We start from the raw sequence: 17500 nt of genomic DNA on the forward strand, positions 1-17500 counted from the left end.
TCTTTAGGCCTAAAAGATATAAGCTCAAAAAATTAGGTAGGCCTATTTTATCCATTTTCTTTTGTTTTTATTCATTTATTTTGTATATAGGCTAAAAATTATATATAGATAGGCCTATTTTTCCCATTTTCTATTTTTTTTCATTTTTTTGCTTTTGGTGTTTCTTATTTTATTGCTATTTTTTCCTATAGGCCTATAAATGTATATAGACAAAAAAATTAGGCCTATTTTTTCCCATTTTCTTTATTTTTATGTATTTATTTTGCTTTTGTTATTTATTTATATTTTACTGCAAGTTTTTTGTCTAGGCCTAAAAAATATATAGGCTGAAAGAAATTAGATAGGCCTATTTTGTCAATTTTTGCTTTTTTTCTGTAATTTGCTTGTTTTTGCTACTGCTGCATGTGTAAAGTGTATATAGGCTGAAAAACAATTAGATAGGCCTACTTGTCATAGGCTGAGAGAAATTAGATAGGCCTATTATCAATTTTTGCTTTTTTTTTTTTGTGTGTAATTTGCTTGTTTTTTCATGTATAGTGTATATAGGCTGAAAAATAATTAGATAGGCCTACTTCTCAGGCTGAAAGAAATTAGATAGGCCTATTTTGTCAATTTTTGTTTTTTGTTGTGTAATTTACTTGTTTTTACTGTTTCTTCATGTATAAAGTGTATATAGGCTGAAAAATAATTAGATAGGCCTACTTGTCACCATTTTTGCTTCTTTTATTGGTTTACATAGGCCTACTTACCGTTTTCTTTGCTTTTCTTCATTTATTTGTTTTTTGTTGTTTCATGTATAAAGTGTACATAGGCTTAGAAATAATTAGTTAGGCCTATTCTTCATTTTTTTATTTTTTCTATTTTCTTGTTTGTGTTTGGGGGCTGTGGGTGAGTGACTGTGGGTTTGTTGTTAGGGAGGCTGTGGGTGAGTGACTGTGGGTTTGTCAACATACTGTGGGGACATACTGTGGGGCTGTGGGCTGAGAGAGAGAGAGAGAGAGAGAGAGAGAGAGAGAGAGAGAGAGAGAGAGAGAGAGCAACAACAAACAAAACAATAAATAAATAAACAAAGCAAATATTTTCCTTACCACTGTAACTAAAGAGGAGAAGGAGGAGGAGGAGGAGGAGGAGGAGGAAGAAGAGGAGGAGGAGGAGGAGAAACAAAGAAGGAATAAATGAGGAGGGGGAGGTGAAGGATAAAGATCAGGAAGAAGAAGAGGAGGAGGAGGAAGGAAAGAAGGAAGAGGAGGAGGAGGAGGAGGAGGAAGGAAGAGGAGGAGGAGGAGGAGGAGAAGAGAAGTAGAAAATAAAGAGAGAGAGAGAGAGAGAGAGATAAATGAAAACACCCCCACATATTTGCCAGTCCCCGTGCAGGTCTCAATGACAACACGTGTGATAGAAATAGCTCTCTCTCTCTCTCTCTCTCTCTCTCTCTCTCTCTCTCAGTCAGGTCAAGTTAAGATTACTGTTACTATATTTAGATTTGTTTACCACGAGAGAGAGAGAGAGAGAGAGAGAGGTCATTTATCTCCCAGAGGTCAAAGAGGAAAGGTCAACTCTCTCTCTCTCTCTCTGGATATTGAAGGTAAGTTATTGTTGTTGTTGTTGAGAGAGAGAGAGAGAGAGAGAGAGAGAGAGAGAGAGAGAGAGAGAGAGAGACCACAACCACCACCACTAACACACCCCCTCTTCCCACAGAGCCCCCCCATAACCAAACCACGTGACTTGAGCCTTCCGTGGGTCAAGATGTGGGTTGTGAAGATAGTTGTAGTTGTGTTCCTAACTACAACTATAACTACGACCTCGGCCCAGCGTAGTAGTAGTAGTAGTAGTAGTAAGGCTATCCCACACTACTATAACTACAACTACTACAACTACAACCACGTTCCTAACAGGCACTACAACCACGTTCCTAACAGGCACTATAACACCCGCTACGGCCATAACAGACCACGTATACAACCGCAGTTTCGACCTAACCTACAACATGACCCCTATAACCCCTATAACCGCGCCGCAGCTATAACGCGTAATTCACAACCTCCACCACCTTCACAACCACTGCTACAACCTCCACCACCTTCACAACCACTGCTACAACCTCCACCACCTTCACAACCACTGCCACAACCTCCACCACCTTCACAACCACTGCCACAACCTCCACCACCTTCACAACCTCCACTACAACCTTCACAACCACTGCTACAACCTCCACCACCTTCACAACCACCTTCACAACCTCCACAACAACCTTCACAACCACTGCCACAACCTCCACCACCTTCACTGCCACAACCTCCACCACCTTCACAACCACTGCCACAACCTCCACCACCTTCACAACCTCCACTACAACCTTCACAACCACTGCTACAACCTCCACCACCTTCACAACCACTGCCACAACCTCCACCACCTTCACAACCACTGCCACAACCTCCACAACAACCTTCACAACCACTGCCACAACCTCCACCACCTTCACAACCACTGCCACAACCTCCACAACAACCTCCACCACCTTCACAACCTCCACAACAACCTTCACAACCACTGCCACAACCTCCACCACCTTCACAACCACTGCTACAACCTCCACCACCTTCACAACCACTGCCACAACCTCTACCACCTTCACAACCACTGCTACAACCTCCACCACCTTCACAACCACTGCCACAACCTCTACCACCTTCACAACCACTGCTACCACCTCTACCACCTTCACAACCACTGCCACCACAACCTTCACAACCTCAAAATAGACTTCCACCACCATCACAACCTGCCTATAACCCCCAACAACAACAACAACAACAACAACAACAACAACAACTACAACTGCTGTGGTTTATTGACTATCCAAGTAACTTCTACAATTTCTGGTTACAACAAAGGTAAGGAATTATTATTATTATTATTATTATTATTATTATTATTATTATTATTCCTCCTCCTCCTCTTCTTATTCTTCTTCCTCCTCCTCCTCCTCCTCCTCTTCTTATTCTTCTTCCTCCTCCTCCTCCTCCTCCTCCTCCTCCTCCTCTCCTCCTCCTCTTATTCTTCTTCCTCCTCCTCCTCCTCCTCCTCTTATTCTTTTTCTTCCTCTTCTCCTCCTCCTCTTCCTCCTCCTCTTATTCTTCTTCCCCCTCTTCCTTCTCCACCTTCTCCTCCTCCTCCTCACCTTCCTCTTCCTTCTCCTCCTCCTCCTTCTCTTCCTCATCTTCCTCCTCCTCCTCTTCAATATAAATACATAAATAACAACAATTTTCTCTCCTCCTCCTCCTCCTCCTCCACAGAAGACAAAGGAAGAGAGACCAAGGAGGCACCACCACCACCACCACCACCACCACTACCACCGCCACCACCACCACGTCACCACTTCAATACGTCAAACACCAGGAAATTAATTTAAGTTTTAACCCAAAATTGAAAGAGAAAAGTGAGGTTTTTGAAGGTTTTGGCACAGAAAATCGTGAAAATTCTACTTCTGTGTCACGATTTATAGAGAAAAGTGAAGGTTTGGAAGGTTTTGACATTGAAACCTATAGAAATTTGAGTCTTATGGAACAGATTATGGAAAAAAGTGAGAATTTTGAAGTTTTTAGCAAAGAAAATCACAAAAATTCAACTTCTGTGTCACGATTTATAGAGAAAAGTGAAGGTTTGGGAGGTTTTGACACAGAGAAAGACAGAAACTTGAGTCTTGTGGCAGAATTTGGTGAAGAAAGTGAGAATTTTGAAGGTTTTGACACAGAAAATCACAAAAATTCTACTTCTGTGCCACGATTTATAGAGAAAAGTGAAGATTTGGGACATTTTGACACAGAGAAAGACAGAAATTTGAGTCTTGTGGCAGAATTTAGTGAAGAAAGAAAGAATTTTGAAGGTTTTGACACAGAAAATCGTGAAAAATCTACTTCTGTGCCAAGATTTATAGAGAAAAGTGAAGATTTGGAACATTTTGACACAGAGAAAGACAGAAACTTGAGTCTTGTGGCAGAATTTAGTGAAGAAAGAAAGAATTTTGAAGGTTTTGACACAGAAAACCACAAAAATTCTACTTCTGTGTCACGATTTATAGAGAAAAGTGAAGGTTTGGAAGGTTTTGACATTGAAACCTATAGAAATTTGAGTCTTATGGAACAAATTATGGAAAAAAGTGAGAATTTTGAAGGTTTTTACACAGAAAACCACAAAAATTCCACTTCTGTGTCACGATTTGAGAAAAGTGAAGGTTTGGGAGATTTTGACACAGAGAAAGACAGAAACTTGAGTCTTGTGGCAGAATTTGGTGAAGAAAGGAAGAATTTTGAAGGTTTTGACACAGAAAACCACAAAAATTCTACTTCTGTGTCACGATTTATAGAGAAAAGTGAAGGTTTGGAAGGTTTTGACATTGAAACCTATAGAAATTTGAGTCTTATGGAACAGATTATGGAAAAAAGTGAGAATTTTGAAGATTTTGACAAAGAAAGTCGTGAAAATTCTACTTCTGTGTCACGATTTATAGAGAAAAGTGAAGATTTGGAAGGTTTTGACATTGAAACCTATAGAAATTTGAGTCTTATGGAACAAATTATGGAAAAAAGTGAGAATTTTGAAGGTTTTGACAAAGAAAACCACAAAAATTCTACTTCTGTGCCACGATTTATAGAGAAAAGTGAAGGTTTGGGAGGTTTTGACACAGAGAAAGACAGAAACTTGAGTCTTGTGGCAGAATTTAGTGAAGAAAGAAAGAATTTTGAAGGTTTTGACACAGAAAACCACAAAAATTCTACTTCTGTGCCACAATTTATAGAGAAAAGTGAAGATTTGGAACATTTTGACACAGAGAAAGACAGAAACTTGAGTCTTGTGGCAGAATTTGGTGAAGAAAGGAAGAATTTTGAAGGTTTTGACACAGAAAACCACAAAAATTCTACTTCTGTGTCACGATTTATAGAGAAAAGTGAAGGTTTGGAAGGTTTTGACATTGAAACCTATAGAAATTTGAGTCTTATGGAACAAATTATGGAAAAAAGTGAGAATTTTGAAGGTTTTGACAAAGAAAACCACAAAAATTCTACTTCTGTGCCACGATTTATAGAGAAAAGTGAAGATTTGGAACATTTTAACACAGAAAATCACAGAAAAACAACTTCAAACCCACAAATAGCAAGAAATCAACAAAATCTTCAAAGGAGACAGAGAGAGAGGCAGAGAAACACCACTTCTCTGCCACAAAACACAGAAAAACCACAGAATATTACCATTTTGGGCCACAAGAACCACAGAAACCCAATCTTTACCGCAGAGACAAGAAATCACGCCAATCTTCACAGGAGACAGAGAGAGAGACACAGACACACACAGGGAGAGAGAGAGAGTGGCAAAGATCTCATTTTAGTGTCATCTCCGAGCACAGAATCTCTCGTTCTTTGGAAATATGACTTGGGAGAGAGAGAAAATAATGAAACGCTCACACCAGCACAACGCACTCAAAACACAGCACAACGCACTCAAAATGTAGGAAAACGCACTCAAAACACAGCACAACGCACTCAAAATGTAGGAAAACACACTCAAAACACAGCACAGAGTCTTAAACGCACTCAAAATGCACCAGAACGCACTCAATACACACCCAAACGCCCCCAATATCCAGGACACACTCGAAATATACCAAAACACCCCCAAAACACACCCAAACACACACAAAACACCACAAAACACCCCCAAAACACAGCAAAACACACACAAAACACAACAAAATATCCCCAAAACACAGCAAAACACCCCCAAAACACCACAAACACCCCAAAACCCCACAAATCACCCCCACAAACACCCCCAAACACCACCACCACCACCACCACGACAACTAGTACCCAAACACACACCAAGATGCAGAAACAGACACACACACCCACGCTGTACCACACCACCACCACCACCACAGCCACCACAGCTCCCCAGGGTCACCTCCGCACCACAGCAACAGCAGCGGCGGCGGCAGAACAGACCGAGAGGTAGAATTAACCACAATAGAACCACAAAAATATCACCACAATTTAATCCTGCGAGTCGGATCAAATTTCGCCTCGTTCCGGTCAATAAGAGGAGATTTACCAGTTCTAGGCCCCCAGTAAGAGGTTCTGGGGTTCGTTCTGGGGTTCTTAAGGGAGAAACGCCCCCCAGTTTGCCCCACAGAACCCCAGAAATGCTCAAATCTGGGGTTTTATGGACGGAAATGCAAAAAATGTTCCCAGTTTGCAAAGACAGAGGTTTACTGGTACTAGGGCCCCAGTAAGAGGTTCTGGGGTTCGTTCTGGGATTCTTAAGGGAGAAACGACCCCCAGTTTGCCACACAGAACCCCAGAAATGCTCAAATCTGGGGTTTTTATGGACGGAAATGCAAAAAACGTTCCCAGTTTGCAAAGACAGAGGTTTCCGGGTTCTAGGCCCCCAGTAAGAGGTTCTGGGGTTCGTTCTGGGATTCTTAAGGGAGAAACGCCCCCCACTTTGCCCCACAGAACCCCAGATATGCTCAAATCTGGGGCTTTTATGGACGGAAATGCAAAAAATGTTCCCAGTTTGCAAAGACAGAGGTTTACTGGTTCTAGAGCCCCAGTAAGAGGTTCTGGGGTTCGTTCTGGGGTTCTTAAGGGAGAAACGCCCCCCAGTTTGCCCCACAGAACCCCAGAAATGCTCAAATCTGGGGTTTTTATGGACGGAAATGCAAAAAATGTTCCCAGTTTGCAAAGACAGAGGTTTACTGGTTCTAGGGCTCCAGTAAGAGGTTCTGGGGTTCGTTCTGGGGTTCTTAAGGGAGAAACGCCCCCCAGAACCCCAGGAAGGCTTAAATCTGGGGTTCTTAGAGCTGGAAATACAAAAATAGACCCAAATATGCCCCAGAAAACCCCAGTAGACCTTAATACTGGGGAGGATAAGACTGAAAATGAAAAATATGACCCCAGTATGCCCCAGAAAACCCCAGTAGACCTTAATACTGGGGAATTTATGACTAAAAATGCAAAATACGACCCCAGTAAGCCCCAGAAAACCCCAGTAGACCTTAATACTGGGGAATTTAAGACTGAAAATGAAAAACAGACCCCAGTTTGCCCCAGAAAACCCCAGTAGACCTTAATACTGGGGAGGATAAGACTGAAAATGCAAAAATGGACCCCAGTTTGCCCCAGAAAACCCCAGTAGATGTTAATACTGGGGAATTTATGACTAAAAATGCAAAAATGGACCCCAGTATGCCCCAGAAAACCCCAGTAGACCTTAAAACTGGGGAAAATAAATATAATGACCCCAGTTTGCCCCACAGAACCCCAGCAGAAGAAGAAAAAGGGGAATTTGTCAGTGAAAATGGCAAAAAAACACAAGATTTTGGCTTAGAAATTGAAAAAGAGAGAGAGAGAGGTAATTTAGAAGGAGGAGAGGAAGAGAGAGAGAGATTTGTCAGTGAAAATGCCAAAAAAACACAAGATTTTGACTTAGAAATTGAAAAAGAGAGAGAGAGAGGCAAATTTGAAGGGGGAGAGGAAGAGAGAGAGAGATTTATCAATGAAAATCCTCGAAAAACACAAGATTTTGACTTAGAAATTGAAAAAGAGAGAGAGAGAGGCAAATTTGAAGGAGGAGAGGAAGAGAGAGATTTATCAATGAAAATCCTCAAAAACACAAGATTTTGGCTTAGAAATTGAAAAAGAGAGAGAGAGAGGCAAATTTGAAGGAGGAGAGGAAGAGAGAGAGAGATTTGTCAATGAAAATGCCAAAAAAACACAAGATTTTGACTTGGAAAAGAGAAGAGAGAGAGAGAGAGGCAAATTTGAAGGGGGAGAGGAAGAGAGAGAGAGATTTATCAATGAAAATACTCGAAAAACACAAGATTTTGACTTAGAAATTGAAAAAGAGAGAGAGAGAGGCAAATTAGAAGGAGGAGATGAGGAAAAACACAAACTAATGATTGAAAACACTGGAAAAAAACAAAATCTTGACTTGGAAATGCAAACAGAAGAGGAAAGTTATCATTTTGAGGGAAAAGAACGAGAAATAGAGAGATTTGTCAGTGAAAATGCACAAAAAACACGACATTTTCACTCACAAATGAAGAAAAGGAAGGAGGAGGAGGAGGAGGAGGAGGAGGAGGAGGAGGAGGAGAAGAAGGAGAAGGAGAAGGAGAAGGAGAAGGAGAAAGAGGAAGAGGAGGAGGAGGAGGAGGAAAGAGAGGATTTTGAAGGAAAGGAAGAAGAACAACAACAACAACAACAACAACAACAACAACAACAACAATTTAACAGTGAAAATAAAACACACACAAATCTTGACTCCGAAATGCAAAGAGAGAGAGAGAGGGACGACTTAGAGAGAGCATTAACACGCCAAGCCACACTGCAAACACCAAACGCAGACACACACACACACACACCACACACACCAAACGCAGACACACACACACACACACCACACACACCAACCCAAACAAACCACACACACTCCAAACCAACCATCGCAATAGAAAACGAGGAAACCGAGGACGCACAAACACCGGGGAACAGAAAACGGGGAAGTCGCCCAACGCAAAACGTGAAAAACGCAAAAACAAACGGAAAACGCAGAAAAACGCGACAAAATATGATATCGAAGAAATTAAAATAGATAAACAAGACACACACACACACACACACACACACACACACACAGGGGTTCGGAAAATGGTTAATGCGAGATCTCCCTCCATTTCTAAAGGGTTCGGTTGTAATAGAGAGAGCAGATTTGGGAGGCCTGGCAGGTGTGGGCCTTAGTGACAGCTATGGGACAGTTTTCTACCACCAGTAGTGTGTGTGTGTGCGTGTGTGTGTGTGTGTGTAGGCCTAGCTAGAAAAAAAGCCTATAAAAACACACTGATTTGATCTTAGCCTTGTTTCTATAAATAAATTGTGTGTGTGTGTGTGTGTGTGTGTGTGTGTGTTAAATATAGGCCATTGTATCTCTAATAATAATAATAATAATAATAATAATAATAATAAAACAGATAAATATATTCACTTACATTTCATTGGCAGTTCTTCCTTTCACTTCAGGAGGAGGAGGAGGAGGAGGAGGAGGAGGAGGAGGAGGAGGAGGAGGAGGAGGAGGAGGAGGAGAGAGATAACATAAAACTAGCATACCAAACTTAATAAAAATAGAAAAGAATAGGAGGAGGAGGAGGAGGAGGAGGAGGAGGAGGAGGAGGAGGAGGAGGAGGAGGAGGAGGAGGAGGAGGAGGAGGAGGAGGAGAAGAAGGAGGAGGAGGAAAATGCAGAAAGATACACTAAATTATACCAAACTTAATGATAAAAATATGACAAAAGGAGGAGGAGGAAGAGGAAGAGAGGAGGAGGAGGAGGAGGAGGAGGAGGAGGAGGAGGAGGAGGATGTCACGTCTTGCATTCATTGAGGGGCTCAGCGCGGATGTTTTCAAGGTCTAGTCTGGCGTCCAAATCTTCATCCACTTCTCCTATTAGTGCTCTGAAAAATTGTTACTATTACTACTACTACTACTATTACTACTACTACTACTTTTATTTCAGTTTATATAGCAGTAGTTAGGTTAGGTTAGGTTAGGCAAGGTAAGGTTAGGATCAAGTTAGTATGGTGTGTGTGTGTGTGTGTGTGTGTGTGTGTGTGTGTGTGTGTGTGTGTGTGTGTGTGTGTGTGTGTGTGTGGTGTGTATGGTGGTATGTGGTGTATGGTGGTATGTGGTGTATGGTATGTGGTGTGGTGTGTGGTGCAGTGTGGTGTGTGGTGTATATGTGTATGGTGTGTGGTGGTATGTGGTGTGTGGTGGTGATGTGGTGTATGGTGTGTGTATGGTGGTGTGGTGTGGTGTGTGGTGGTGACTCACACGTTGTCGCCCGCACCACATACAGGCCCAGAATGACTTGTTCCACGCCGCGGTGAGACGAATAGACTCGTTCGTGGCATTCGTCCATGATCAAGTTCACCGTCTGGTCAAACCCCTTCAGTGTGCCCTGGTGGGGGGGGAGGGGGAGGTCAGATCAGATCAGGTTAGGTCAGGTCACGTTACATAAAAAATTGTGTGGAAGGATTTTTTTTTTTTTCAAATTTGGATGAAAACAAAAAAATTAGAGAGAGAGAGAGAGAGAGAGAGAGAGAGAGAGAGAGAGAGAGAGAGAAGGTTAGGACAAGTTAGGTTAGGTTAGGTTAAGGGATAGGGGTGTCCAAGAAGCTATGGGGGGGGGGAGGGAGAGGTTAGGTTAGGTTAGGTTAGGTTAGGTTAGGAAAAAAACACTAATAAATAAATAAATAAATAAATAAATAAGATTAGGTTAGCGGGGGGGGGCCAGTAGGTTAGGGGGGCCAGTAGGTTAGGGGGGGCAGTAAGTTAGAGAGGGTGGAGTTAGTGTGTATACATTGAATAAAACAGCAAATTTATCAGTATTGCCACACACACACACACACACACACACACACACACACACACACACACACACACACACACACACACTCACCACAATATTCCTGCCATCAGCTGTAATCACTGACACAAGATCTGAAACACACTTAAGGAAAACAAACACACAAAAATACCAAAAAAAAAAATAAAAAAAAACACAAACGTTACTCGAGGCCCGGCCAACCATTTAAATATCCTCAAGACACTCCCTTATTTAACGCCATTTTCCCGCTAAACCCTTATCCCACACTTATTTCCTCCCCATACAACATGCCCCTGTAATAAAGGATACGGTTCACATAGGTTTCCAGCGTGTTCGTCATCTCTGGTAAGCGTGGCGAGGAAAAATGATAACTTAATGCCGGGTTACTGAGAGAAGTGTTGACATGAGCAGTGAGGGAAGCGTGTCATATCGAACCGTCTTACACTTGGTACGGTTTCAATATTTTTTCACTTTTCTTTCCTTTTTTCAATATTTTCCTAACTTATTTATGTATTTTCCTGAGTTTTAGAATTTATCTAATGAAAATTGTTGGGTTTTGATTCCCTTAAAGTGGAATTTGAGTATTTATTTGATGTAGATATTTTAAAGGTTTCAGTGAGTTGCCATGTCGGTATTAAGTTGTCTCCTTTTTACGTTTTATGGTGAGAGAGAGAGAGAGAGAGAGAGAGAGAGAGAGAGAGAGAGAGAGAGAGAGAGAGAGAGAGATAATGAAAAATAGAAAAATACTGTCTGTCTGTCTGTATGTGTGTGTGTGTCTGTATGTGTGTGTGTGTGTGTGTGTGTGTGTGTGTGTGTGTGTGTGTGTGTGTGTGTTTGTCTAACTGTGAGTTGCAGTTACACACACACACACACACACAATAGATTACCTTAGCACCACTCCCTCTTTCCCTCCCCCCCCATCTCTCTCTCTCTCTCTCTCTCTCTCTCTCTCTCTCTGGCGCGGTTGGCCCACTTTAGTCAGTCTTGTGTCAGCTCGTGTACGTATCGGTTGCGTGTGCGTGTGTGGGTGCGCGTGCGTGTGTGTGCGTGTGCGTGGCCTTGTCCCTTGTGCATGTCCTGTGTGAGCTAGCTTTAAATTGTACCGGCCGTTTGTGAGATATCTTTAATTTTGTTGAGGTTTCTTGTTTTTTTTGAAATTGTGGTTTAGAGAGAGAGAGAGAGAGAGAGAGAGAATTTGCTTTATTTTCTTTAATTTCTTATTTTATTTAGTGAGAAAAGTGAAAAGTTGACATGTTTAAAATTCTCTCTCTCTCTCTCTCTCTCTCTCTCTCTCTCTCTCTCTCTCTCTCTCTCTCTCTCTCTGTTCCGTTAAACTAAAACAACCACCACTACCATCACCACCACCACCACTACTATTACTACTACTACCACTACCACTACTACTACTACTACCACTACTACTACTACTACTACTACTACTACTACTACTACTACTACTACTACTATTTATACATACTTTTCATTCTTCACATAAACTATAAGGAGGAGGAGGAGGAGGAGGAGGAGGAGGAGGAGGAGGAGGAGGAAGAAGAGGAGGAGGATGGTACCGTTACGAGAGAGAGAGAGAGAGAGAGAGAGAGAGAGAGAGAGAGAGGTGAGGAAATTCAACTATATCTAAACAACTCTCTCTCTCTCTCTCTCTCTCTCTCTCTCTCTCTCTCTCTCTCTCTCTCTCTCTCTCTCTCTCTCTCTCTCTCAGAACGGAAGCAGAGGGAGGAGGAGAAGGAGGAGGAGATAAATACGGCGATGTTATTCTACAGTTACTCTCTCTCTCTCTCTCTCTCTCTCTCTCTCTCTCTCTCTCACCTTTGAATGGAGAAAAATAATGATGTAAAATTCTCCTCCTCCTCCTCCTCCTCCTCCTCCTTTGACCGTGACCCGACCTGCGGAAGCCAAGGTCAGAGATCAAGAGGAGGAGGAAAAAGGTGAACGGAAGGGGATGAGGTGACGAAAAAGGAATACAAAGGAATACAAAGGAAGAAAGAGACAGCAACAGCCCTGGTGGCCATAACGAGGCTGTCTGTGTGTGTCTGTGTGTCTGTGTGTCTATGCTACCACTACAGATCCTACGAGTTGGAGGGTGAAGGATACCAGGGTTCAAGGAGGGAGGATAGAGGCCACAGGGAGAGAGGAAGTCAAGGATGTGATAGGAGCGATTGAAGAAGTGATCCTAACTTCTGATCTTTCACTTGTTTCTGATTGGGGCAGAGAAAACCTGGTTTTGTTCAATGCCTCAAAAACTCAATTTCTACAACTATCTACTCGACATAACCTTCCAGACAACTATCCTCTCTTCTTCAATAACACTCAACTTCCCCTCTCCTCTACATTAAACACACTCGGTCTATCCTTCACTAAAAATCTAAACTGGAAATTTCACATCTCTACTCTTGTTAAATCAGCTTCCAAGAAGTTAGGTGTCCTATGGCGTCTTCGTCCATTTTCTCTCCCTCCCAGCTGCTTGCTCTGTACAAGGGCCTTATCCGCCCGTGTATGGAGTATGGCTCTCATGTCTGGGGGATCCACACACAGCTTTACTAAACAAGGTGGAATCTAAAGCTTTTCGTCTTATCAACTCTTCTCCTCTAACTGACTGTCTTGATTCTTTAAGTCACCGCCGCAATGTTGCATCTTTATCTGTCTTCTACCGCTGTTTTCATGCTGTCTGCTCTTCTGAACTTGCTAACTGCATGCCTTCCCCCTCCTGCGGCCTCGCTGCACAAGACTCTCTACTTCTTCTCATCCCTATTCTGTCCATCTTCCTAATGCAAGAGTTAACCAGTATCTTCACTCCTTCATTCCCTACACTGGTAAACTCTGGAACTCTCTACCTGTGTCTGTATTTCCACCTGCCTATGACTTAAACTCTTTCAAAGAGGAGTGTCAAGACACCTCTTACGTTAACTGGACCCTCCTTTTAGATTTTTTGTTTTTCTCTTTCTCCTACTTTCTTCTTAACAGGGCCTGGCAACCAGCGGGATTTTTTTTTTTTCCAACACTTTGTTTGCCCTTGGCCAGTGCCCTTGTAATGTAAAAAAAAAAAAAAAAAAATCTAGTACAGGAACTACAAAGAAAAGGATATCTTCTGTAGGGCAAAGTACGTCATTTGAGGGGTTCATGTGAGGGGAATACCCATGCGTTGTTTAAAAGTTTGTGTTGTATTGCTAGGGACATGTGCTGGGAGAGAGTTCCACACATTTACAATCCTGTTGAAGAAGTAATGTTTAGCCTCGTCTGATCGGAAACGCTTACCTGTAACCTTGTAGCCATTGTTTCTAGTGGTGTTGGAGCTGTCAATGGTGAGATAGTTCTTGACATTCACGTTATCAAAGCCTCGGAACATTTTTAAGAGTTCAATTAAGTCTCCTCACCTGTTTCTCTATTTCTAGTGGCGTTGGAGCTGTCAATGGTGAGATAGTTGTAGACATAGACGTTATCAAAGCCTCGGAACATTTTTAAGAGTTCAATTAAGTCTCCTCACCTGTTTCTCTATTTCTAGTGGCGTTGGAGCTGTCAATGGTGAGATAGTTCTTGACATAGACGTTATCAAAGCCTCGGAACATTCTAAACAGTTCAATTAAGTCTCCTAGCATTCCCCGCTTCTCTAAACTGAACAAGCTTCGTTCTCTCAAGCGCTCCTCGTAAGTCTTGTTTCGCAGTCGTGGAATCAACTTCACGACACTTCTTTAAACCCTCTACAGGCTGTCTATACCTTTCCTACACTGGGGTGACCAGAAAGGGGGGGCGGGGCGGTGTGAAAATAACCCCTTCTGATTTAAATTGAAAAAGTCCTTCTGTTAAAACCCGGCCAGTCTGTTTGCCGTCCCTTTCCCGCCAGTGTGTACTTGACTTCTTGAGGGCGGAGGTAACTATGGCGCCTAAGTCTTCTTCCTCATCGCCCTTAACAAGCTGGGAATCTTTCATTGAGGTGTCAGAATGGTCATTGTTCCAACCAATAGGCGACACTTCACATGCATCCACACTGAAGCTCAACTGCCACCTGTCTGACCGAGTGGCTAAGGAGGAGGAGGAGGAGGAGGAGGAGGAGGAGGAGGAGGAGGAGGAGGAGGAGGAGGAGAATAATAATAATAATAATAATAACAATAACAATAATAATAATAAGAAGAAGAAGAAGAGGAGGAGGAGGAGGAGGAGGAGGAGGAGGAGGAGGAGAAGAAGAAGAAGAAGAAGAAGAAGAAGAAGAAGAAGAAGAAGAAGAAGAAGAGGAGGAGGAGGAGGAGGAGGGGGGGAATTATTATATCTATTACTTCACACACACACACACACACACACACACACACAGGTAAAACTAATTAACACCTACACACACCACAAACAGACACACACAGGTACGCGCGCACACACACACACACACACACACACACACACATGTACGGTTACTTGTGGCAGAGAAACGGGTCACTTACGCACACACACACACACACACACACACACGCAGAAGAAGAAGAAGAGGAGGAGGAGGAGGAAGAAGAGGAGGAGGAGGAGGAGGAGGAGAGGAGGAGGAGAGGAAGAGGAAGAGGAACAGGAGGAGGAGGAGGAAAAAATGAGGAAGAAGGAGAAAAATTAGATAAGAAGAAGAGGAGGAGGAGGAGGAGGAGGAGGAGGAGGAGGAAGAAGAACAAGAAGGAAAGAAATGAAAAAGGAAAACAACTACTACTACTACCACCACCACCACCACCACCACCACTACTACTACTACTACTACTACTACTACTACTACTACTATTACGGTCTATATTTCCTGAGTATTTTTTAATTACTAACATCCTCCTCCCTTTTGTCACTTGGAGGAGGAGGAGGAGGAGGAGGAGGAGGAGGAGGAAGAGGAGGAGGAGGAGGAAGATCACAAGTAATTTTGTTTTTAATTGTTTTCTTCCTTTGAAATACTGAAAAAGGAGGAGGAGGAGGAGGAGGAGGAGGAGGAGGAGGAGGAGGAGGAGGAGGAGGAGGAGGATATCGTAACTGTTGTTTGACTCATCCTCTCTCTCTCTCTCTCTCTCTCTCTCTCTCTCTCTCTCTCTCTCTAACAACGGGAGAAATTTGACAGGATGATGCGATGCTGGAGGTGGAGGAGGAGGAGGAGGAGGAGGAGGAGGGAGAAAGTTATGATAAAGATTATTAACACACACACACACACACACACACACACGCAAATTGAGAGAAAGTTGTATATATAATATGTCACGTTAGAGAGAGAGAGAGAGAGAGAGAGAGAGAGAGAGAGAGAGAGAGAGAGAGAGAGAGAGAGAGAGAGAGAGAGAGAGAGAGAGTTTAAATGCCTAATATCATGTTTTATGTTAATTGAAGAAAAGTTATAGTAGTAGTAGTAGTAGTAGTAGTAGTAGTAGTAGTAGTAGTAGCAACAACAACAACAACAACAACAACAACAATCTCTCTCCAAACAGACCAAAGAACAGAAATGAAGGCCCCGTTCCTAACACCACCACCACTGCTACTACTACTACTACTACTACTACCACTGCTACTGACGGTGGTAGTGGTGGTGGGCCAAGACTACCCTGACGGTTATTACCCTTTTGAGGAGGCGCCAGGCAAGATCCCACCTCGAGTTAGGAAGCCGCCTTACCTACAGTCCACCGTGCCCTGTTCTGGTGAGTTATAGAGGTGGTGGTGGTGGTAGTAGTAGTAGTAGTAGTAGTAGTAGTAGTAGTAGTAGTAGTAGTAGTAGTAGTGGTGGTGGTGGTATTGCTGCTACTGCTACTACTACTACTACTACTACTACTACTGATGATGATGATGATGATAAGAGAAAATTTTGTTTAGAGAGAGAGAGAGAGAGAGAGAGAGAGAGAGAGAGAGAGAGAGAATCAGAGCGGGAAATAGAGAGAAAATTAGCATGTTTTCCACCAGAGAGAGAGAGAGAGAGAGAGAGAGAGAGAGAGAGAGAGAGAGAGAATCCCCACACACACTAAAATATACCACCACCACCACCACCACCAAACCATCATAATCATCATCAGCCCCTTATTAATTCCCTCCCTCCTACATTTCAGGGACACTGGAGAGCCCTGAGGAGGCGCGGCAGTCCCTGGATAACCTCTGCGGGGACCTGAATGACGGAATACTGCCCCTGAACCCCCTAGGACACAATATTGAGGGGCATTCCTACCCCTTGTAAGTCTCTTGTTTACCTTCCGATCGGCGCGTTTGTTTCTTCCCAACGGGGTTACAATTCTGTGTTTTTTGTATTTATTTTGTTTTTCTGAGTTTATTTATCGATTTTATTGGTTTTATGAATTAAGGATATATTATTGAAGGTTATTTAATTGTTTTCTTTGCGTTTATTTACTGTGGTGTTCCTCAGGGTTCTGTCCTGTCATCCCACTCTCTTTCCTCCTCCTTCGCCAAACTTGTTGCCCTATCCACTCCTACGCTGATAATACCACCCTACATCCTTCCACGTCCCTTCAGAGACGACCAACCCTTCAGGATGTCCACAGATCACGCAGGGACGCCACAGAACGCCTCACTTCCGATCTCTCTCTAATATTTCTGATTGTGGCAGAGAAAACTTAGTAGTGTTCAATGCCTCAAAAAGTCAATTGGTCCATGTATCAAGTGGACACAACCTTCCAGACAACTATCCCCTCTTCTTCAGTGACACTCAACTGTCTCCCTCTGCCACACTGACTATCCTCGCTCTATCCTTTGCTCATAATCTTCACTGCAAACTTCACATCTCATCTCTTGCTAAAACACCCTCCAACTGCTAACTGGGGGGAGGGGTTCCAGTCACACAGTTTTATTAGATAGGGTGGAATCAAAAGCTCTTCGTGTCATCAACTCCCCTCCTCTGACTGACTGTCTTCAGCCTCTTTCTCACCAGAATGTTGCATCTCTTGCTATCTTTTATCGCTATTTTCATGCTAACTGCTCTATTAACCTTCCTAACTACCTTCCTAACTGCTTGCCTCCCCTCCTCACTCCTCCCTCCTCCCCCACCCTCGCTGCACAAGGCTTTCTTCTTCCTCTCACCACTATTCTGTCCACCTCCCTGA

At 43.0% G+C, this 17500-nt stretch overlaps 2 protein-coding genes across 2 annotated transcripts in view; one reads left to right on the plus strand and one right to left on the minus strand.

The window, feature by feature from the left end:
* Positions 1–9221: 9221 nt before the first annotated feature.
* On the minus strand, positions 9222–10890 carry LOC123509158 (U6 snRNA-associated Sm-like protein LSm8). The gene is given in 5 exon segments (XM_045263346.1): positions 9222–9507; positions 9884–9896; positions 9899–10010; positions 10512–10552; positions 10749–10890. Coding segments are annotated over 5 exon segments (288 nt in total). The 5' UTR covers positions 10780–10890; the 3' UTR covers positions 9222–9416.
* A 517-nt stretch (positions 10891–11407) lies between these two features.
* The window catches only part of LOC123509244, an 11940-nt gene continuing 5847 nt past the window's right edge, over positions 11408–17500 (plus strand). The window contains 3 exon segments of the mRNA XM_045263443.1: positions 11408–11437; positions 15887–16093; positions 16496–16616. Coding sequence (XP_045119378.1) covers positions 15901–16093; positions 16496–16616 — 314 coding nt within the window. The 5' untranslated portion in view covers positions 11408–11437; positions 15887–15900.

Source organism: Portunus trituberculatus, chromosome 26, assembly GCF_017591435.1.
Source record: "Portunus trituberculatus isolate SZX2019 chromosome 26, ASM1759143v1, whole genome shotgun sequence".
Lineage (NCBI taxonomy): Eukaryota > Metazoa > Arthropoda > Malacostraca > Decapoda > Portunidae > Portunus > Portunus trituberculatus.